Source organism: Macrotis lagotis, chromosome 1 (genome assembly GCF_037893015.1).
Source record: "Macrotis lagotis isolate mMagLag1 chromosome 1, bilby.v1.9.chrom.fasta, whole genome shotgun sequence".
NCBI classification, from domain to species: Eukaryota; Metazoa; Chordata; class Mammalia; order Peramelemorphia; family Peramelidae; genus Macrotis; species Macrotis lagotis.
The window spans coordinates 820,181,249-820,205,647 of NC_133658.1; the positions used below are offsets into that span (position 1 = coordinate 820,181,249).

General features: G+C 32.2%; 1 protein-coding gene across 5 annotated transcripts in view; it reads right to left on the minus strand.

The window, feature by feature from the left end:
* Positions 1 to 24,399, minus strand: part of NOX4 (NADPH oxidase 4) — a 255,234-nt gene that overhangs the window by 158,518 nt on the left and 72,317 nt on the right. For all 5 annotated transcript variants that reach the window (XR_012474419.1, XM_074217078.1, XM_074217079.1 and 2 more), the window contains one exon: positions 876 to 1,092. Coding sequence is in view for 4 of the 5 variants with exons in the window: in XM_074217078.1 (XP_074073179.1) it covers positions 876 to 1,092 (217 nt within the window). In the remaining variant the exon portion in view is untranslated. The remainder of the gene's footprint in view (positions 1 to 875; positions 1,093 to 24,399) is intronic.

A 24,399-nucleotide genomic window follows, 5' to 3' on the forward strand; every position in this document is an offset into this window, starting at 1 on the left:
ATGAAGATTTGCACACAGCAGCCAAATTAGAGGTAGGTGGGGAGGAGGAGAGAGTTTGTCTTCCTAGTTACCCTCCAAATGATTCTCAGGGCCTTTATAACTTGTGTTCAACACTGACACACTCATTTTTGCTTCAGAGATGGCCCTACATGGTACCACTCCATCCTGAAGTAACTATGTTTAGGCGGGATTCAGGAAGTACAAGGGCAGGTAAAGTAGACCAAGGACTGAAAATATCCAGAAGAATTTTAATTCAGTTATCCCAGATAAATGTTCAGAAGAGAATCTTGTAAATATGGTAACATGCCATATGAAAAAAAATGGTTTTTATATTTGCCAAAGAAATCAGAGAGCAACCATTTAGGTTTAAGCCAGAAAAGAAATTAAGATAGCATCCTGTTCCAATATAAGAATTGAAACATTGTAGAGAGTTGAGTTATTAATGAGAAAGTTGAAAGAGACCACACTGAAAAAAAAATCACAGTTTTATCATCTCTGTCCCCAGACAAGCACATTTCCTCATCAGTTCTTTTGCCAAAGATAAAGCAAAAGACAGTGTTTTTGAAGGATGAAACGAAGTATCCAATGAAGGAATTTATACATACTAAAAGAAATAAAGTAGAACAAAGTAGCCTTTGTAATTCTTTGTTTTCAAGTCACCCATGCACAGTCATAATAATTTTATTCACTGATTTAAAAAGACAGACTATTAAAGAACTCTGTCTCATAGAAGTTTTAACTCACAATGCAAAGTATTACAAAATCATGCATATTATGTCAATAAGACCGAGTGACCAATACAATATGGCCACAACCTTGAACAACATTCACAGCCAGATAAATTGGCACGACAAAAACCATAGGATTGAGCTGACCTGAGGAAAATTTGCTTGGAACTTGGGCTCCTCTGCACAGATTTTCACAAACTCGTTCTGTATAAACAGCTTGGAATTTACAAATCCTCCGGGTAAGGGTTCAGGAACTTGCTCCGAAAAATACTCTGGCAGGGGAATATTCAGGTGGCGAGTTCTATTAGGACTGAGACAGCCAGGAGGGTGCGCATCGAGATTAGTTTGATATTTCAGGAGCCCTCTAAAATGAAAATACAAGTAGGGGCAGATGGGGAGAGAAGAAACAAAGATCAGATGCTAGAGTAATGGTAATCAGCCCTTTGTTTCCTGAATAACTCTTTGAAAATTAAAGATAAATGAAAAGAGACAACATAACACGGGGCCCCACTTCAAGTCTCAGCCATGCCATTTACTAGCCATGTAACCTTGGGATAGCCAGTTTCTAGGCCTCAGTTTTCTCATCAGTCAATTTAGGAGTAAGGGATTTGTATTATTTGACTTCTAGAATCTCTTTGAGCTCTGAACTATGATAAATCTATGGCCCTGGCCAAGTGTATCACTTATTTTATTCTGGAGAATGAGAAAATTTAACCTCCCAACAACAGCAACAACTTGTCTAAAGCTCTTCACTCCCCATATAACAATTTGCACTAAATGTCATAAATAGTAAGGACATGGCCTTTGTAGTATGCTTAGACTTTCTATCCTTGGGTACTAGAATATAAAAACCAAATATGCCTCAACATAGCAGAATTTCAGGAAAAAGCAGGAGAAATAAGCAGATCCATTCTTATTTTAAAACAGAAAATAATATTTATAGTTCAGTTTAATTTCTTTCTTTTGGGTAAAATTGAAAATAAACAAACATTACTGATTTACAAAGAAACAGCAAAGACATTTAATATGATCCAGGAAACTGAACTACCCCATGGTCTGAAAACACTGTATAAACAACAAGCAGACTTTTAATAAACTATTTGCTATTCATTTTCCTTCTAAGCACACACATTCTCTCTCTCTCTCTCTCTCTCTCTCTCTCTCTCTCTCTCTCTCAAACACACACACACACACACACACACACACACACACACACACACACAAACAATTAACAGCATGCATGGGAACCCAAAATTCTGAACTCTCCTCTAAACCTATTTAAATAAATAATTATTACAGGCCTATTATATGCAAGGCTTTGAGCCTACAAAGACAAAAACAAAAACAAAAGAGACATTGCTTTTAAGGAACTTAATTTTTGCTAGGGTGATGCAAAGCTGCATACTAAATGTATAAACATGAAATAACTTTAGGAGAGAGAGGATAGATACACCCTTGTGTAGGAAAGGGAGAGGATTAGGAAAGGTTTCCCCTTGGTTGTGGCACCTGAACTGAGATTAAAGAAGGAAACAGGATTCTCAGATAAATGGTTAATGCAGTCATGAATATCTAAAATGTGGAAAATGACATATTAAGCCTGTGGAAAAAACTTGTGGAAGAGAGAATATTTGAAGGGAAGTGATACAAGATTACTCTGGAAAGTCTGGGTATCTGGGGGACAGATGGAAGAAGCCTTCAGGAATGAGATGTAATTTAATTTTTGACTTGAAGAATAAAAGGAATTTTATAGATGAATTAAAGAAGTCTTTTCTTACTAGGGTAGTAGGAGTGAAGATTTTAGTGTGGGAATGAGAATTATGGTATGGAAAACATTAAGAAAACTGGCCTAAATGACTTCTACCCAGTTTCAAGGCTCTCAAATCACCTGTCCAAATGAGTATTCATTTTTTTAGAAGTTCCATAAATTGTTTTTTTATCTTTTTTTTGATTTTAATATTTTTTTTTCATTTATCAAGAATTGTTTCTCCCTTACACTTACTCTGACCTACAGGAAGGGGAAGAGGAAGGGAAAGGAAGGGTACAAAAGGGAACAAGAATGAAAAGGGACCAGGAATGAAATTAGCCATATTTCCTTCTGTCCTTTCCCTTTCACATCATGTTCTGTAACCTGGTTTTTCTATTGCCAATGATACTAAGTGAAACAGATATTTCCTGCAACTGAACTCAGAGGGAAAAAAGATTACTGAACTCTTCTACATAGTAATGAAGTTTACAAATAATGACCCCTATGTTAGACCAGTTATTCTAAAAAATATATAAAAAGAGCAAACAATGCATTGTAACACTAAAATATAAAATTTTATGAATCTACCTTCTAAATAAATTCTATAAGATAGTGTGATCCTAAAACTAATAAAACATATTCTTTAGACCAAAAAATACGTAAGATATTCAGATAATTCACCCAAGTAGAAGAATTCAAAAGGGGAAATACTGTATTAAAGATCTCACTTCAAGCAAGTATAAAAAAAATGGCAGTGCTGCCTTGACTTGCAAAAAAGTGTGACATATTTGTGCTTGTGTGGAAAACTGCTCCTCTTCAGATATTCCAAGAGATAATAAGGTCTCTTGAAAGAAAGGAACATGCCAATTCAAGTAGAATATAAAGAAGACAAAGGGTGCGAAATACCAGACAGCAATCCTAATAGTTGAAGCCTGGAAGGTAATATAATGTAAGAAAAGGAAGAAAGAAAAAAAACCATTTAGGGTTTCTTGTAGAGATGAAAACAAACCTCAGAGCAGAAAGAAGACTCTTATAATACAAGAAATTATGATGTGAATTCATAGAAACCCTTATGTTTCAGGTAGGAGAGGAAAAACGCTGAGCAATAGTACTGGAAAAGTGATGTCTAGTCTTTTAGGGGTTGGATTAAATGGTCTCTAAATTCCCTTGTGATTCATGGCCTCCATAATCCTTTTGTATTGATTCAATTTTAACTTTAATCATAAAAGAAACACAAGCAATGGAAAGGTACAAAAAGATCTAAAGAGAGATAATGTTTAAAAATCCAAAGGCAGTTTTCAAAGAAAAAGTCTCAAATCTAAGATTACTTTCCTACAAAGGACATTCAGTTAAGCATATAAGATATTGAAAATCACAGTAAAATTTTTGTAGGATATCCCAAAAGGTAACAGTGCAATACAATAGATTATTTTACTGCCATGTTCAGGATTTAATATTACTCCTGGATTTTAGAAAAGCATCTATCAAATTGTATTTTATTTGGGATCTTGATTTGTGATTTCAGCTGTTTAGTGATCTCCCACCTTGAAAACTCCTCCCACTAAGGCATAGCAGCAATTCTGTATAACTAGAAAACATTACAATATCTAGGGGTACTGAAAGTTTTTTTTTTTCAATTGTCTATATTACAGAGAAAGTATTAGAGGCTTCAACTTGTCTTCCTCAAAGCAAGGTTCTATCCACTATAGGTAGCACACACATCCATAAATTAATTTTAAGGTTTATTTTTTCCAGGATAACATAAACATAACAAACCATTCTATTTCATGATACTCATTCATTGTAATAATATGGAAATAACTCAATTCCATATTTTAAAAATAGCCTGAGCAAAACATCCTAGTGGGGCAAAAGATATAAATTATTAGAAACAAATTAATTGGCAAAGTTCATGTTTCAGACACAGAACAGAATGGCAAAAAAAAAGGAAAGAAAGAAACTGGAGTGGGAGTCCAAAGACCTGAGGTAAATTCCAGATTCTCCTTCCTTGAAGGTAAAAAATCTTTCTAGACTTCAGTTTTCTCACCTTTAAAATGGAAAAAATAACACTTGAACTATCTTATTTTACTTGCTCATGAAGAAAAGTGCTTTGTAAACTATAAAGTACTATATAAATGTGAACTTTGATTATTATATTTGACCTTCTTACATGCATTATTCTGTCACAAGTAGATAACTCCTTGATGATTCTTAGATTTATTTGTATTTCCAGTTTTTATCACAGAATCTTGACAAACTTAAACCCTTTCATGGATCTTTGAGGCCATTGACAAGGATACCTCCATGATTAGTACAAATAGAATTTTATCCAATATCTCAAGCTGTACAACTCTTTGCAAACACCTTCTGTCTATATTTATCTCAGGGATCCCAGCCAACAAAATAAGGATCTTCCCATAGATTTTTTTCTAAATTGATTGATTATCAATAGACCATACAAGTTGTCCATTAATTATTCCTTGCTCTTACCACCTGACCGTAGTAATTCTATCAATTTTTCTCATCATACATTTTTTAATCATAACCCTTAGGCCATGTCTCTTTCACAATTCATAATTAGTAATATAGTACAACCAATTCAAAGCCACCATGGTTCATTTCCCTTTGGATGAACCACAAAAAAATCTTCTATGATGGCAGCATTGCATGAATCAGCAATACAGCATTATCACAAAAAAATCAATATTATAAAAGGAGATCATTGTTTCAGGGTGGTTTGGGGTCACTATGAATACTGAACAATAAATCATATCTATTTCCACCCCTCTCCAGGCTTTCCTTTTCCATTTGAACCCTAGCCAATTATTTATATGAAGTGACTTTCTAAGGCCCATGTATAACAAGATAAATAAACTCTATGAGTTGCCCATTCAAAGAATACATTATAAATTTGACCAATTGGAATTCTTTATTCACTTGGGTTTTTTTAGAACACAGTTGTAATTTCAAAGATTATTCAGTGTTTTAGGGCTTGTTTTATATGCGTGTGCATGTATACATATGCATAGTAAATATAATATCAGGCCATCTCATTTATATATATACATATAGATATATTTACATATAGATATATGTGAGTATATAAATGAATATATATATATATATATATATATATATATATATACTCTCATATAAAAGGAATACCTCTACCATTTGAATAGTTTCATGACAATGGCAATACTTTTATTACTTTTATGATATTCATAATTAGAGGACCATACCACAAAGAATTCACTATTATTTCATCCCTCAGGAAATACTGTATTATTTTAATGTATGTACTGGAGTAAATTTATTTGAGAAGGTACCATAAGGCAATATTTGATGAACTGATTCAAATGCCTTCTTTTCTTTAATCAATTAAAATAATAAGCACAGTGACATCTGTATGTGACATTCTCCGCATGAGTTAGACAATTATAGGGCTGGAAATATATAGTTTGCCTAAAAGTATGATTTGTAAAAACATGCCTATTTCCTTCTAAAACTCTTACCAAAGGTGCCCTCAATATTTACATAGACTATTTTAATAAATTCTTAATACAGATTAGAAAGAAGAAATAAATGTCAGTTGCTATTGATAAATTATTGGTTGACTTTTTCCAAAAATAAATTATTAGATGTATTATCTGATTTTTTCCATCTACTTCTTTATTACAAAATCATGTTGATTTCAACCCAGATCTATTCTGTGAATTTTGGGTTTTGTCTACCTCTCTTATCTTAAACATAAGAGGCAGTTAGATGCTTTAGGGGATATAACACTGGGACTAGCATCAAGAAGATCAAAATTCAAATCCAGTCTCAGACACTAGCTGTGTGGCCCTGAACAAATAATTTAACCTCTTTTTGCCTTAATACACTGGAAAAGAAAATGACAAACAAGTCCAGTTTCCTTGCCAAGAAAATCCCTGATCAATATTAGCATGCTATAGTCTATGGAACTTCAAAGAGTTGGACAGTTGACCATAATATCAATAAAATAAACATAACTATGACATGGTTTCTTGTACTTATAGTGATGTTAGAATAAAGGTAGCCAAATTTTCATTGATGAGAAAATGAGTTGATATAGAAATCTTGATAAGATTTTTCATAGTTTCAATCTGAATATTAACCTCTAAATATCCTCTGGAAAATAGCTGAAATTTCACCTTCTCTAGCCAGAGCCCAGGTCCCCATAATACTTATCTGCTGACTATTACACAAAGCACTACTCCACAATGAGTAGTTACTCTCTCATCTTTGAATAATTGGCTCTTGTATGTGCTCTTTTGCCTTAACTTTTTAGGTCCTCTTGATCTTCAACATGTCCCACTATAAATACTCTTTTTCCTTCTCTTTTTCCTTTTTATTACTCCTTGATATTAAGACTTACACCATTAAAATATAAGTTCTTAAGGGAAAGAACTGTCTCACTTGACTCCACAGAATTTGTATTTTTCTCCTCCTCATCCCCATGGTACATAGTAAGGGTTTATTTAATACCTTATAGATCAAATCCTTTATAGACTTAATACTTTATAGTAATATCTAGCTAACTATTTCTGTCATTAATCTCTCTGAAAGCTTATAAACCCCCTCTGATTTTTACTCCTTTAACAGATAATAGTACTCATAATATTTTTATCATATTCCTGGATAAAATTTATACTCTAAATTAGTGTTGTCTATGCTGCCACATCATTGATTGACAGACAATTCCCAGGCTTCGGAGGAGGGGGGTTCCTTGTGGAAATTAATTTCCATCAATTAAACTTCTCTGTCAATGTTGGTTTCTTTGTTCATTCACCATTGTTTAATGATGATTGTTTAAATATGTTGGATTGACAATCCCTCAATTAGTTTTCTTTCCTTTAAATTTTTTCCCCTGGCTTGCTGTTGATATTGATCTTTGTTCTAATAAGTATATTGTTTGATAGCTTAGAACCACAAATACAGAAGTACTATACTGGTTCAAAAATTATGTCTATACCTAGTAAAAGATTGTTTAAAGTTCTGAGGGAAAGGCTAAATTGACAATTAGTCCAAAGAGAGAGAAAGAGAGATTGGGATTAACCAGGTTGATACAGACCGATGTTGATGAAATGTTGTGGTGCCTTGTATGTTGTGAGTCACCATTTTGCACCAAATATCTCATACTGGCATTTTGCTCAGCTTTTCTGGATGCTGAAATGACTCACAGATAAAGAAGGAAAGAGATCACACTGAAGAGCAAAGGACTCCAGCAGCACCAGACCAGTACCAAATGTCTGGTTATCTGTCAAATCAGGAGATAGGGTGAAATGGTTCTGGTAAAGGCAAGTGAGAAGGATATCTTCACACAACACTCCTCTCAGTATAATAAATTTAATTATGCAAATTATGTCATTATTCATATAACAACATGATCCTCTTTGATTACAAAGGACAAATATCAGACCAGGAAGGAAAAAAGGAAAGAAGAATTTATTAAGTATCTGCTTTGCACTAGGAACTATAATAAGTACTTTATAAATATTATCTCATTTAATTTTCATAAGAACCCGGAGAGATAGGTGTTCTTATTATTTTCATTATATCATAGAAGAACTAAGGCAAATAGGGTTTAAGTGACTTGCCCAGGGTCACAAGAGTCTGAGACCAAATCTGAATTCAGGTCTTCCTGACCCCAGAACCAGCAACTGAAAGAACCAAGACATTGTATGAATTGAATTTTTAAAGAGAACCAGGATTTCCACAGCATTGAGCTATGGATACTGAAGATTTCAAGAATAAGGGATGCTTATGGAACAAAGTCATAGAGAATTGTGAGGAATGTCAAGTGTGTTGGACTAATGTGCTCAATCAAATCAATACAATACAATCAATACAAGCTCAGAATGACCCACCACAGGTGAAGCACAAATAGTCCATGTGAATGCCTGGGCTGGATTCTGTAAACTTACACATCTCATGTTTCCTTTGAGTTACTTTAATTCTGTTTTGCTCATAGACCATAGTACCCTCTCTGATGAGGGCATGACATGCTTGGGGATCCTATGCCAGGATTTCCCTTGTTATATACCTTAAAATTATGTGCATTTATATAGGAATAAGGATACTCTATAATCTAGGCTTTATTATCTCTCACTTTTGAGTCTTAAATGATTTTTTAGTATAGTATTTGCCATCTTGTCCTAGGTCCACCTTTACATTGAAGCCACTGGTATATTCTTGAATAAATTGAATTTTGATATAATTTGAGGTTCCTAATTGAATTCTTTGTAGAATTCACCTGTTTCATCCTCTAAAACAAGTATAACAATGTAAGAAACAATTATCTTTGAACTGATCTTTTTAGAAAATGCTTATAATAAACATTACCATTTAAGGTGCACAAATGTTCTATGACATGCTATTTCTTGTTTTTTTAAATACATAATTCCTCTAAAATTTGTCTCTCCAAAAATAACTTCTGAGACATCTTCTCCTCTTCCCTTACTATTTCTTTTTATCTTTATGTTCTGCATATAGCAACTCTGTCAAAATTGCCATTTTTGGTTCTTCCAATAGTACATTAGTTCTGATCACTGAATTAGGATATCATATTTCAATTAGTGAATTAACTATTTAGAGAGAACAAAAAGAATCACATTTTGTCCTTTTTCCCCTTCTCTAATATCATTAAAAAAAATTAAAAAGGACCAAGGACCACTTTTTATTCTCTTAGCTTCAAAGGTAACTGTAGCCAAATAATTCTTAAAGTGGCTAGACTGTTATTACTGGGACTCCCCTAGTGCACACCATAGGTGCTTATTTTTTTTTTAATAGAAATGAAAAATCTTTAAATTTTCTTTATAAATTATCAATGAAATACTTTGGAAGGATACAGATTTATATTAATGAAACAAAAATTAATACAATTATATTTATTTGCTTGGAGAAACATACAATTAATGACATCTTATTTCTATTTAAGTTGATTTTTTTTCATCCCGTAATTTCAGAAGTTGGACCATGTGACTGCCATGGCTCATTCCAATTCAGATCTATAATCCTATGGATATTTATTGTCTGCAATATTCTCTAAGTGTTTCTAACCAATGCGTTCAAGTCATTTCTCATTTTCCCTTTTTCCCCACCCCCAATAATATCTTCACTATTGACCTGTTAAATTTTGACTAGCAATCAACATTCAGCTTAAGCACTCTTCCATGAAGTTTTTCAATATCTCCTTGCTCAGATCCAAAATGATCATTCATTTCTATGAAATCTCAGCATTTTGTTTATGGCCACTCATATGAGTATATTATTTAAGTTGCAAGAAAAATAACAGATACATCTTATTTTTCCTTCTTTTAGTTTTAGCACAAAGTTTATCAATTGTATATAAAATCTAGAATAATAATTGTGATTTTTTTATTAGAATTGTTAAATTAAGGAGTGAATAGTACGGGGCACATAGAAAAATATTATAAATAGTAGACTTTAATGGTGCTAGATTCCTTTGCTTTAAGTGAGGAAACTACTTAAATTTAAAAATAAAAAAACTTTATTAGTGTGAAGGAGTAATAAGTTATCAAATCAGATACCTGGGTTCAAATCCTAGCTTTTTTACTGTTTGCTACCTAAATGATCATGACAAAGGTAAATAACTTTTATGGGCCTCAGTTTCTTCACCTCTAAAATGAAAGTGTTGATCTACACATTTTAAATCTAAGGGCCTATGATAAAAATGGTGTTGTTAAATGTAGAGGCTATATGTAATAACTAAATTATCAATAATGTGAAAAATGAGAAACAGAAAAGAGAAAGAAGTAATGAATGGTAAACAATTCTACTAAATAAAATTCTAACATGAGAGTAAGAATATCTATTTCTAAATTATCTTCAATTTTATTGTAGTATACACAAGAGATTTCTAGTTATTTTTAGAATATATAATGTTAGTCTAGTATGCATGAATTTTCTTTTAGGTAGAATAAAATAATTCATTAGAATATAATTAATAAACTATTTTAAATATATATTATATAATATACATTTTGAATATTATAAAATAAATATGATTATAATATAAAAATTATTGTGTAATATATATAAAACCATGCAATGTATTTAAATCTCATGGTATAAGATTTATTCTCATAATGTAAAAATACTATATTATAATTTATATTAAAGGCATTAACATTTTTTGCATTTTTGTTTCATATGTATTTCTATAGATTGCTATTTATATTGGCTCCATGCATTAATGGTATAGTGCAACTTAAAAAAACAAACTAATGCAACTTTAGTTTTATATAATTCCCAGGGAGAGAGGAACAATCATTCTAATATATTCTTTACTGGTCATTATATATCAATAGTTTCATGTTCCATTTGGAGTAGCATATTTTATAAGGGAGAAGAAAATAGGAAATTCCTAGGTCTTTGCCTAGATTCAACCAGAGAGGATGACAAGAAGAAAACAAGAGTTTGCATCCAGTCTGCTGGGTGATTTTGTCTAACCTAGACAACTTATTTCAGTTCTCTGACCTTCAGTTTGTTCATGGGTAAAATAAAGTAATTGAACTACATGATCTCTAAAATCCATTAAAGATCAAGATTCTATGGCTTTGGGCAAGTCACTTAACCCCATTTCCTTCCATGCAAAAAAACAAACCAAAAAAATGTCCTTAAAGATCAAGGTTGATCTTTAAGGACATTTTTTTGTTTGTATATGTGTGTAAATGTGTGTGTGTGTGTGTGTGTATGTATGTATGTATTTAAATAATAGAACCTTGATCTTATACATATATATATGTGTGTGTATAAAATCTTTTGATTCTAAATTCTATGAGTTTATGGTCCTATGCTTAGTTCTGGAAAAAAGAAGATGAAAAAAAAAAATCTTCCTATCATTAGAATTGTCCAAAAATAAAATGAACCATCTAATGAGGTATTTAATTCCATAATTTTCTTGATGTGTGAGCAAAGGTTGAATAACCACTTGTCAGAAATGTTGCTGAAGTTAATCGTGTTAAATTTAGGGACTGAATTCTCTGACCTTGAACTCTCACTCTAAAAATTCAATTATATATCAATATCTTTTTGTTGACATTTTGTTTTATTTTCCTTTTTTTTCTTAAAAGGGTACCATAGCTTTTCAATTTTTTTAACTTTTTGATTAAACAAAAATAATTCTGATTTAACATTCAACTCTTAGAAGAGAAGAAATGCATATTATAAAAGACCTAAAAGAAAATATTTAAATAGTATATAATAATGTTTTTGTTAAATGTGTATAGGAATATATTTGTTAAATATGTATATATAAATATATTAAATATGTATATAAATATATATATATACATATATATATATAAAATCAGTGAATTTAGTATAAGCTATGTTCTATTCTTACTTATAATGACTCAATCATATTCTAGGGGAAATAACCTAAGCTTTTTGAAACCAAAAAGTTTTATCCATCAAATACCACAATCCACTATTTTCCTTTTATTTAAAGAAAAAAATGTGGCTGGCTTCTGGCAGTTTTTGTTTACCTTTGCCTCTAGCATGATTTTTTTAAAGGCAAATGCGGTTAAGTGGCTTGCCCAAGGCCACACAGCTAGATAATTATTAAGTGTCTGAGACTGTATTTGAACCCAGGTACTCCTGACTACAGGGCCGGTGCTTTATCTACTGTGTCACCTAGCTGCTCCCTTTTTTTATTAGCATGAACTTTTTTTCTGAAAAAATTTAGTACAAAATTCCACCTTGAAATTACATTAGAATAGTTTCACTTTTATATAAATGTATAATGTATTTTATTTGTTGAGCAACATTATTGAGGAATCATCTAATCTCAACAAACTCAGAATTTTGCTTTTCCATTGAGATTCACACTTGAAATATATACAGGTTTGAAATATATACAAATAATTCGCTAAAACCACAAGTTTTGATAACTCCACAAATTATATGTAGAAAGGAGTTTCTATACTGGACCTTCCATGAGTTTATAAATGTAGGTTAAAAATATTAGGCAAGGTGTGGCTAGGTGGCACAGTAGATAGAGCACTGACCCTAGAGTCAAGAGACCTGAGTTCAAATGTGCCCTCAAACACCTCAAACACTATGTAACAGCCTTGGGCAAGTCACTTAACCCCATTGCCTTGCAAAAATAAACAAACAAACAAACAAATAAATAAATAAATAAATGATTAGGCTAAATATGTCATTTTAATGAGCTCATCCATAAAGAAAAAGTGATTGTCTAATATAAAAAGCTTTTGGTTAACACCTTATAGAGCTAAGCTGAAGCCTGCAATTTGCTACTGAATCATGTGCAAATTCCAAAAAAGTCATGTGCTTAGGCTTGCCCATACATATATGATACCTATCTCTTTCTACTTCAAAGGAAAAATTGTGATATCATGGGTCAAAAGATCTATCATTGTATTGGGAAGAACAAAGAAATATTACCTTAAGTTATTTTTATTCAAAATTATATATTGATCTAGGATTACATCTTAATCACTATCAATGATTTACAACTAGAAGGAACATCAGAAATAATCTACTCACAAAACCTTATTTTTGTAGAAAAGGAAACTAAGACCTTAAGAGGTTGGAATTATCCCAAATTTGCACATTTTTAAGAGTTATAAGAAATTAAATCCAAGACTTTTGGTTCCAAATTTTCTACAGTTTCTACTACACCATTATATTTTCCTATGGAAAAAATGATAAAGAATAGATTTTTTTTATTAAAGAAATAAATTAGCAATACCACTACTGGGTCTATACCCCGAAGAGGGGTAAAAACATCACTTGTACAAAAATATTCATAGCAGCTGTTTGTGGTGGCAAAGAATCATCAATTGGGGAATGACTGAACAAATTGTGGTATATGTATGTTATGGAACACTACTGTTCTATTAGAAACCAGGAGGGATGGGAATTCAGGGAAGCCTGGAAGGATTTGCATGAAATGATGCTGAATGAGATGAGCAGAACCAGAAGAACATTGTATACCATAACAGCAACATGGGGTTGTTGAACAATCTTAATGGACTTGCTCATTCCATCAGTGCAACAATCAGGGACAATTTGGGGGTTTCTGAGATGCAGAATACCATCTGTATACAGAGAAAAAATTGTGGAGTTTGAACAAAGACAAAAGACTATTACCTTTAATTTAAAAAAACCATTATCTTATTATATAATTTTATCTCTTATGTTTTACTTTTTTCCTTAAGGATATGATTTCTCACTTAACACATTCAATTTATATTAATGTATAGCATGAAAAATGTAAAGACTAACAGACTGCCTTCTTTGGGGGTGGGAGAGAGAAGTAAGATTAATGGAAAATTGTAAAATTCAAAAACATAAATAAATTAAAGTAAAAAAGGAATTGAATTATTATTTGAGTCCATTCTAATTATATGTGATCTGGAGAATTTTGTTAACAAATCTAAGCCTGGAAAGTACAAACCAAATTTAGAAGGTATCCCAAATATCATAGTTCAGTTTTTAGTTATTAAAGTTTAAAACTATACTAAGACATTTGGTACACCCTAAAATGGTGTTGGAGTTTCTTGGGGAGGTGGAGGGATGGAGGGAAGAAAACCTTCCTTTGTTCCTCAACTAACCAAAAAGACGACTATATATAGGTAAAAAGGCCAACTGTGAAATAAAGTAGATAGATAGATAGATAGATAGATAGATAGATAGATAGATAGATAGATATACATATATATAATACAAACCACATTTTTTGTAGACATAAAAAATACAACAGATAAATTTAATTATGGAAATATTAAACTCATGTACATGTTTAGACTTATAATTTCACTAGTGAAGGGAACTGAAAATATAAAAACTATCTTTTCTAAGGCAGCTTGACTGGCAGTACTAGATAATTTAAGAGAAATGTCTGGGGCAATGAAAAAGTGACAGTATTTGTAAAAGTGTAAATGTTAGAAAGAATTCAAATCCAGATCTAAGATGAGTACAAGACTAAAGGGATGAACACATATATGTGTGCATGTATATGCTTATATGTCTATGTGAGTATGTGTATTTATGGTTCAATAGAATGAGAGATTGAGGAAGCCAAACTTATTTTAAACTTGGAAATTCTTTATGAACACAAATATGTGCAACCATATATCTATTCAAATATATATATATGTATATATATATATATATATATACCTATACCTTTATCTATACATATATTGTAGTCTGATTTGCATTTACCCTACTAAGAACACAGAAAACAAGACTATGCATTTTTTCGATTTAAAATTAGCAGAAAGAATAATGCCTTACACTCATCTGTTAAGTGATGGGATTGGACTGAATAGTCTCTAATGTTCATATAGATCTAAAAGTTTATGATTCTAAAAAACAGTCTACCATAAAATACAAAATCAAAGAATTTCAGAATCATAAAAGATCTTTTATTGGTAAAGGCCTTATTCATGCCTGAAAAAGAATCCCTACTATATCAAGTTCAATAAATATTCAATCAGCCTGTTTTAGAGACCTCCAAAGAAAAAAATCTACTCTTTCCCAAGTTAAGCATTTCAAGTGGAGATTAGATGCAATTCATATGAAATCAAGGTTTCAAGGCCACTCACCATTATGACTTCCTGTTGCTAATCATCAATGTCCCTAATGAATTGTGATGACCTGACCTGAACAAGGAACTACATTTGTGGAATACTATACTTAATTGCTGTGTTATATTTAACAAATTTTTATTTAATTGAATTATCAAGTTAGTAAAATAACAACGGTTTTAGCCATTTGGCAGTCACTAAATCTAAGGTTCAAGGTCAGATTGGTCAATTTCCAGTGCAGCTGGTCCCGATCTCTGCCTCAGCTCTACAACTAAAATCTCACATCTTCAAGAAGCTTATTCCAAGGAGCCTTCATTATAATATCTTCCTTCTATTGATGATCTCCAATTGATCTAGTATATATCTTGTTTGTACATACTTGTTTACATCTGATTTCTGTCATTAGATTATGAACCTCATAAAAATATGGATTATCAATTGCCTTATTTTTAGGACTTAGGTCAGTGCTTCATACACAATAGGATATTAATAAAGGTTTATTGATTGACTTCCCTTAAGATTAATGAAAGGAACATGCCACAAATGTAACTTCTGTGTCAATTTTTCCATATTCCTTGAACATGCTAACACATTTCATTTCAGTCTAAGACTGAAAGATCTAGGGCTTGATAGGCAACTCATTGCATAACTTCATTAAAATTCATTGATATTTTGAGATTTGCAGCCTTAACACCCTCTTTCATTATCTACTGATTTATTATGTAGTGAACAAGGCAGCTTGCCTGCTGTTTTCTTTGTTCTGCTTGTCATAATCTCTTTGTAATAATGTTCTTTACTGAGAACAAGACCACGAAAACTTTCTTCTTTCTAATATATTTTTATGATAGATCTCCAGTTTGGGGATTTGTTGTTATTGTTATTTGAAGTCTTGTAGAAATGTTTTGGATTTTAAAAAATGACATATAAATTGAAAAATGTAATTGATTAGGTTTTAACCCAAAGACATAAATTTTAAAGAACTCAAATTTCAAAATATCAACAATGAGGACTCTTTTCACTTCCTTTTGATTTCCTTTAGTTGTATTAGATTTCATTTTCAAAACCAAAGAACTGATTCAATTTCAAGAAAACTAAATTTGACATTGGAAAATTCATCAACTATATTGGACCATAGCCCCAGAAAATTGAGGAGAGAAAGGGATGAAGGGAGGGAGGGAAGCAGAGAGGAAGGGAGAGAAGGAAAAAAAGAAAATTAACAATTATACATAAAATTTTAAGGTTGTGAAAGCACTTCAGTTACACTGTATATCATCTCATTTTACCCAGGAATGAAAGAATAACCCTCAATCATGTCTCAATAGTCATATACCATTTTTCCATATACCATTTCAGTCATTATAATTTAAGAAAAAGAGTCAAAAAATGTTTAATTTTAATTATTTTAATCACTGGTAAGACCCATTACATGGAATTATTTTTTTTGCAAGGCAATGGGGTTAAGTGGCTTGCCCAAGGCCACACAGCTAGTTAATCATTAAGTATCTGAGGTCAGATTTGAACCCAGGTACTCCTGACTCCAAGGCTGGTCCTCTATCCACTGTACCACCTAGCCACCCCTGTACATGGAATTCTTAACCTGGGTTCTGTGAACTTTTTTTTAATTATATATTTTGCAACTGTAATATTTTAAGATAATTGGTTTTCTATATAATTCCATGCATTTTATTTTGTGCTTTTAAAAATAATATATTGTTAAAGGATCAAGAGGCCTCACCAACTGTTAAAGGGGTCTATGGAAGAAAAAAATCTTTAAGAACCTAAGTTCTGGGGGTGAAGTTCAACCTTGATGAACTTGCTCATTCCATCAGTGCAACAATCAGGGACAATTTTGGGCTGTCTTCAATGGAGAATACCATCTGTATCCACATAAAGAATCGCAGAGTATGAACTAAGTTCAAGGACTATTCCCTTTAATTTAGAAAAAAAATCTGCTATCTTATTGTCTGATCTTGTTATCTCTTATACTTTTTGTTTCTTCCTTAAGGATATGATTTCCCTCTCATCACACTCAATTTGGATCAATGTACAACATGGAAACAAAGTAAAGACTGACAAATTGCTTTCCCTGGGGGGGGGGGAGTAAGATTGGGGAAAAAATTGTAAAACTCAAATAAAATCTTTAATTAAAAAAGAATAAAATAAAAAAAGAACCTAAGCTCTAATAAGTAGCAAGTAGGATTCTATGACAAGAAAACTGGATTTTAAGGAAGTCTTCATATCCACTTTTTCTCAGACTTAGAATAAAGCCATCAGATCCAGATGAGAGAAATTAGGAATATTTATAAACCATGATGTCTAAATAGTTTTCCCTCTTTATTTCCTATTTTCAATTTAGATGAGCTTCATATTTTTCTTAACCCAAGTTCACCTCTTAAAATCATCAGCATGACAGACCAGCAGTATGTGTATTTTCATAATGCCTAATTTACAAGAGATGTCCATGCAATGTAACCATCTGTTTTGGGATTTCTATTGGATTACTGCTGGCTAAAAGACTAAGTGAACTTAGAAGCATACCAACAGATACTATTTCCTTTTAGAAGAAATAGGTCAACTAGAACATGAATCTTATTTCAAGGGGAACTCTCACTAGTACTCATCTTAAGAGAAGGGGGATTCTGCTAGAAAATAATCTTCCTATATTAACAGAAGATCTGAAAAGTTCAAGAGCGTCTGCATAAGAAATGGATGAAATGCAACCTATCACTATTGAGTATACTCTCCTTGCCAGAACTATTTATCTGAACTTATTTTCAACTTCTTCTTACTGGTTTTTCTGTCAAATTTCCTGCCTCACTCTTTCCATAACTGTCACATTCTTTTTTCTCTCATTTAAATTTTGAAAATGCAATTTTTGCCCAAGCCATATTCCCAGGCTGCCACCATTGAGAGTGTTGAATGCTGGTATAATTACAGAAGCAAAGGTGCCATCTCTCATTTATGATACATTCCCTAGTCAACTCTCTTCAGAGGCGCTAGAATTGAGCTGTCCAATTGGTGCTTTATAAAGTTTATAATTGCCTTTTCCCTCCCCTTAGGAGTCTGCTGAGGATTGAGTCACATCATCTCTTATGGAAATAAGCATGTATGTATTTTATTCCCTAGATGAACACTTAGATGGGCAAGTCCAGCTGTGATGGGAAAGTAGGATATTAGAGATACATATATATATATATATATATATATATATATATATATATATATATACACTTTTTAACTGATTTCTGAAGCAATCTACATTTCATTAGATATAGAAATGCCATCCTCTCTGAAAAGTTCAATAAAGATCAGCAGAATCAAGTGACCAAACTGGGGGCAAGGAAATAGAGACCTTTTCCTACCTATCTCTAAATAGTGGGTGAGGAAGGAGATTCCTTTGTATAACCAAAGGTTAGAATTTATAGTACAAATTTTAATGATTATCTAAAGTTAGAATAATTATGAACTATTCAAAGGGAGTCTTTCTGATCTGGTGAAGAATTTTTAAAATTATATATTGGTAAAATTACTTTGCTGAAATAAATAGTACTAAATAGAGTTTGGTTTTAACACATTTTCTTTATTAATGTCTAAATGTATTTTTCCTCTCTATTCTTTGGAAAATATGTACAAAGTAATATAATGGAATGATCTACTGAATCACAGGAACACAAATCTAGCAGCACTGGAACGGTTCTTTTAGGTCATATAATCTAACTTCATTATTTTACTAATATTTTGACTCATGTATGATCATGTAGATCAAAGAAGCTTGGCAGCAACTGAGGGGATCTAGTTGATGGTCCTAACTTCTCAGGCACTAACACCTGCTCTAAATCTCTAATCTATTTTTTATTTATCTGGTAGCTTACATCATATCTCTCCTACTGGAATATAAACTTCTTTTAGGACAGGGACAATTTTTGCTTCATTTTGTATTCACAGTACTTAGCCCAATGAAAATGAATGTTGATTGATTGCACTAAGAGGACAAAAAACAGGCCACAATACTAGTAGTGGAAGTTTCTTCATTCAGAAACTCCTTATATCAGTGGAATCATAGGTCCAGTTTCTATGTACTTATCCTAAGGGATTATTGTGTGAATGAAACTTCAATGGGAAAATGAGTGCTTATATTATAAAAAATAAAATATCAATAAAAATTTAAAAATGAATGCAAAACACTTTTTAAGCTTAAAAGTGCTTAATAGGGGAAGCTAGGTGGTGTAGTGGATAAAACACCAGCCTTGGAGTCAGGAGTACCTGGGTTCAAATCCGGTCTCAGACACTTGGTAATTACCTAGCTGTGTGGCCTTGGGCAAGCCACTTAACCCCATTTGCCTTGCAAAAAAAATGCTTAATAACTCTGAGATATTATATATAGGCAGCTCTCTCTGTGACTAAAAGTGCACAATAGGTTCCAGTCTGAATATGAAAAGGAATTTCCTCCCCTAAAATTTCCCACACTAAGGGAATTTCAAGTCTAAACCATATACTAACAATTGTTATTATGCACCTTACATTCATAAAGTACACTGACCAACTAGGCTTAAAACTCTCTGAAATCATGGTAAAATAGAACTTTAAAAGGATCACTTTGAAGTAACTTAGAAATCAACTACTCCAATCCTTTTTTTGGCCACCTAATATACTCTAACTTTATTGTCATTTGTTACCTATGTTCATAATTAAGAAAATATTAAATATAATTTAGATGTTAGTGGAAATAAAGATGTCACCCCCCCCAACGTCATTTTCTCCATTGAAATCTCTCCACCTACATTTTTGGGAGTCCTAAGACACCAAGTTAAGAACCCATGCCTTTCTTACAGGACATCTTAGAACATCCCACTCAGTGGTCATCTAGTTCCACTTGGAGATTTGGGGGAATGTGCTAACAGTTTTGTCAATTCATTTTGTTTTCAAGTATCTCTACCTTGGTGGATGTTGCTTCTTACACTGAGCCAAAATTAGTTTCCATACAACACACATCATTTAAGTTAAAGACTCATTCCATTATTCAAACCTCCTTCAAGACTCCTCACCATCCTAAGTTGCATTTTTTGGTATAGACTTCACTTTGTCAGTGGCTCTCCTAAAATGTTGTGAATAGAACTGAATGCCAAATTCTATATATGGTTTGACTAACATAGCATACAAAAATGACTGTCTTTTACAACATACGAATTAAATCTTATGCAGTTTGTCCTTAATTCTCGAAGAAGACAACGACATCAGGGAAGTGATGCCATGAAAAGCACATAAACTGGATTTGAGAGAGAGGGTTGTTATGCTAAGTCACCAATCTCACTTTCTCCTCCATAATCATCTGGGTCCAGTGGCCAGATATGAATTAGGATGACTGGAGATGGCCCTGGACATGAGGCAATCAGGATTAAGTGAATTGCCCAAAGCACTGTGCTAAGTGCTTAGCAAATTTATATATAAATGCTATATAAATGCTAGATAGATATGCATATATATGTAAATTGATGTGTGTTGTTATATCATATATACATACATGTCAAATATATGTTGATACATCAATGCAAATGAAAACAACATTAACTTTTTAGTTAATGACTCATAATTATCTCAAATAACTTATCTACAATTTGTGTCACTGTTAAGTGAATATTATCCCCTTCTATAAAGAGGGATCTTAATTGTTAAAAAATATTTTTATTAATGTATTTCAATATAATTTATTTCCTTTGTAATCTTATACAGTTTATCTCATACATTTAAGAAAATTATTCTGAAGAGTTCGTAAGTTTTATCACCAAAAGTGTCCATGACATAAAAATGCTTAAGAATATTTGCTCTAGATTCACTTTTCATATTTGGTTAAAAAGATTAACACCCTTATGCCTCTCCTCCCACTTCTCTGACTATTTTGTCACCTCTTTTTTTAATCCTTTATGTGTCCCCTAAAGTTGTTTTCAGTTCTCCTAACTTTTTTATCCCTATGCCCCATTGATGTTTTCATCATATTTCATTGATTTAATTGTTGCTTTGCATAAGACTCATGAAAAAATTTTTTTACAAGGCAAATGGGGTTAAGTGACTTGCCCCAGACCACACAACTAGGTAATTATTAAGTGTCTGAGACCGGATTTGAACCCAGGTACTCCCGACTCCAGGGCCAGTGCTGCGTGAGACTCATGAATACATACATACATACATACATACATATATATATGTATGTATAATTCTATCCAAACCCCCAATTTCTCTCTAACTCCAGTTCAGAATCTCTTTATAGCAACTGGATGTCTCTACTTGTATGATTAGTGTTGATCATCATCATAGTCATAAAAATATTTATAGAGAGCTTTAATGGCTACAAAGAACTTTCCATTTTACAACTAAAGAAACAAGTTGAGTGACATTAAATGACTTCCTCCAGGTCATACAATTAGCAAGTATCTATAATAGGATTTTAAAAGGTCTTTCTGACTCAAAATCTAGTATCCTATCCACTTATCACTGCTGATCTTCTGTGCAGTTCAAGTTCAAGAGACTGCCTCCAAATGCAACTCAAGTTCTGAATGTTCAAAACTTAATCTCCATCTTTTTGCCCTAAACTGGCCCTTCATCCTAATTTTTGTACTAATGTGTAAATGTTATTTCTATTTCCCTATCTGTTAGGCTACAAATCTCTAAGTCATTTAACTGTTTTCACTTCATCAAATAATACTGTCAGTATGCCCAAAGGGCAACAAAAATGTGCATACCCTTTGATCCAGCAATACCACTACTGAGCCTATACCCTGAAGAGATGATGAAAAGGGTAAAAACATCACTTGTACAAAAATATTCATAGCAGCCCTGTTTGTGGTGGCAAGAATTGGAAATCAAGGAAATGTCCTTCAACTGGGGGATGGTTTAACAAACTGTGGTATTTGTATTTCATGGAACACTATTGCTCTATTAGAAACCAGAAGGGATAGGAATTCAGGGAAGCCTGGAAGGATTAGCATGAACTGATGCTGAGTGAGATGAGCAGAAACAGAAAAACATAGTACACCCTAACAACAACATGGGAGTGATGATCAACCTCGATGGACTTGCTCATTCCATCAGTGCAACCATCAGGGACAATTTTGGGCTGTCTGCAATGGAGAATACCATCTATATCTAGAGAAACAACTGTGGAGTTTGAACAAAGACCAAGGACTATTACCTTTAATTTAGGGAAAAAACTGATATATTATTGTCTGATCTTGCTATGTCTTATACTTTATGTTTCTTCCTTAAGGATATGATTTCTCTCTCATCACATTCAATTTGGATCAATGTATACCATGGAAACAATGTAAAGACTGGCAAATTGCCTTCTGTGGGGGGTGGGGGAGGGAAATGATATTAGGGGAAAATTGTAAAACTCAAAATAAATTAAATCTTTAAAAAAAGAAAAAAACAAATAATATTGTCAGTGACCAAGTCAGTCTTGCAATTATCTCTTACCTCTATCCCTTCTCTATTCTGATTAGTACCATTTTTAATTCATTTCTCCATTACATTGTACTCAGATTATCGAAATCACCTTTTTGTACTAAGATTATTGAAATCACCTTTTAACTTCCTTTAGTTTCTCACCATTTCAATTGATCCTACATGGTGAAGATCATACCAAAGCAATCTTTGGAATATATATTTTTTTCTGATTATATCACTTTACTACAAAAAAGCAAGGCTCTACATTGTCCAACAAATTGATTCTAAATACTGTTGAATAGTATTGACAAGGCTCTCTATAATCAGATTTCAACCTATGAAAGACAATAAGCACAAATGTCAAGAGAAATGATATCAAGTCCAAATTTAGTTAGTTGCTAACCTTTTAACCTTGGATAAGTCACTAAAATATTCTTAGTTTTCTTATTTCCAAACTGAAAAAATTATATACATATATATGATTAATGCATTATAATACTTTCTCATCCATATCAAATAATATTCTCCTAAGTTTTACGATCTTGTCAAATTTGACTGCTCATTCCACAAAAAGTTAATCTATCCCTTTCACACATCATATATAGTCAAGCTACCTCTTATTCTTGAAATAAACCAACATGTTCCCCAACCTGTTGAAATACTATACATCGTTTAAACAGTTTAAATTTCCAAACCAAATAAAAAGATATTTATTTTCTGACATCTTTATCTTTATTCAAAAAAGTCTGTTTTCCATATTCTGTTTTATGACTAATAATTGTTCTGGACTTGTCCATTTTTAAGAATGATATGGAAGATACATTATCTCTAGATGTTGCTTATAAGGGTCTTACCATATAAGAAGTGGTTTTCATGTATTAAACTATATGAAGAAGAGAAGAGTAAGGGGTAACTATGAGGGTGAGAAAAGAACTCAAAATTATGTCGTGCAAGGATAAATTAAAGGAACTAGTAATGTTTAATAATCTAGATATTTTAAGCTTAGAGAAGATCATAAAGAAATATTTTGAGTATTTAAGTGGTTGTCATTTTGAAGAGGGATGAGATCTCTGCTTGACTTTACAGAGATGCAGACTAGTCCAATAAAACTTAAAATTTTATATTCCAAATTGGAATGGGATAGCTCTGTAAATAAGGAGTTTTCTAACACTAGAGTTCCTCAATTATAAGCTGAAATATCATTTTATTTAATATGACATGGAAGGAATTCAGGCTTCAGGTATGGACTAGAATAGATATCCCTTCATGAATTTGGATTCTATGATTCTACAAGTTTTCTTTTGCTTTTCTTAGTATACCTACTAAATATGGACCTTTTCCATCTCATTTCTCTCAAAATCAATAGCAAACATTTCAAATTTAGCTGGTAGAAGTAAAGAGGACAGTGTATTTCTAAAACCCCCTTGGAACTAAATATGAAACCTAAAGCAAAAGAAATATAACTGATGTACCTAATGGAAGAACCCAGGAATAATATGCTCTAATTAGTCCCTCAACACACATATATTAAACACCTGCTACATGGCAAGCACTATTCTACAAGTAAACTTCAGAAACATGACAAGAATATTTTTCACATTTAATCTCAAGACTGCAATTTATTATTTGGTCTTTACTCCTCTGGAATTTTCTATTGTTTGTTATAGATCACTGACTTTAAGAATTATAGATTCCTTGACTCTCTTTATAGCTATTCTGGCCTCTGGGCATTTCTAAACTACAAAATATTCCTTACTCTATCATTAGCAATTCTACAGCTGTCAAGAGTTACACAGTTTCTTGAAGTATAAACAATAACATAACCATGCCAAGTTCTTAGCTTTCCATTAGTGTAGGAATTGTTGGGCTAAATCCATATGGG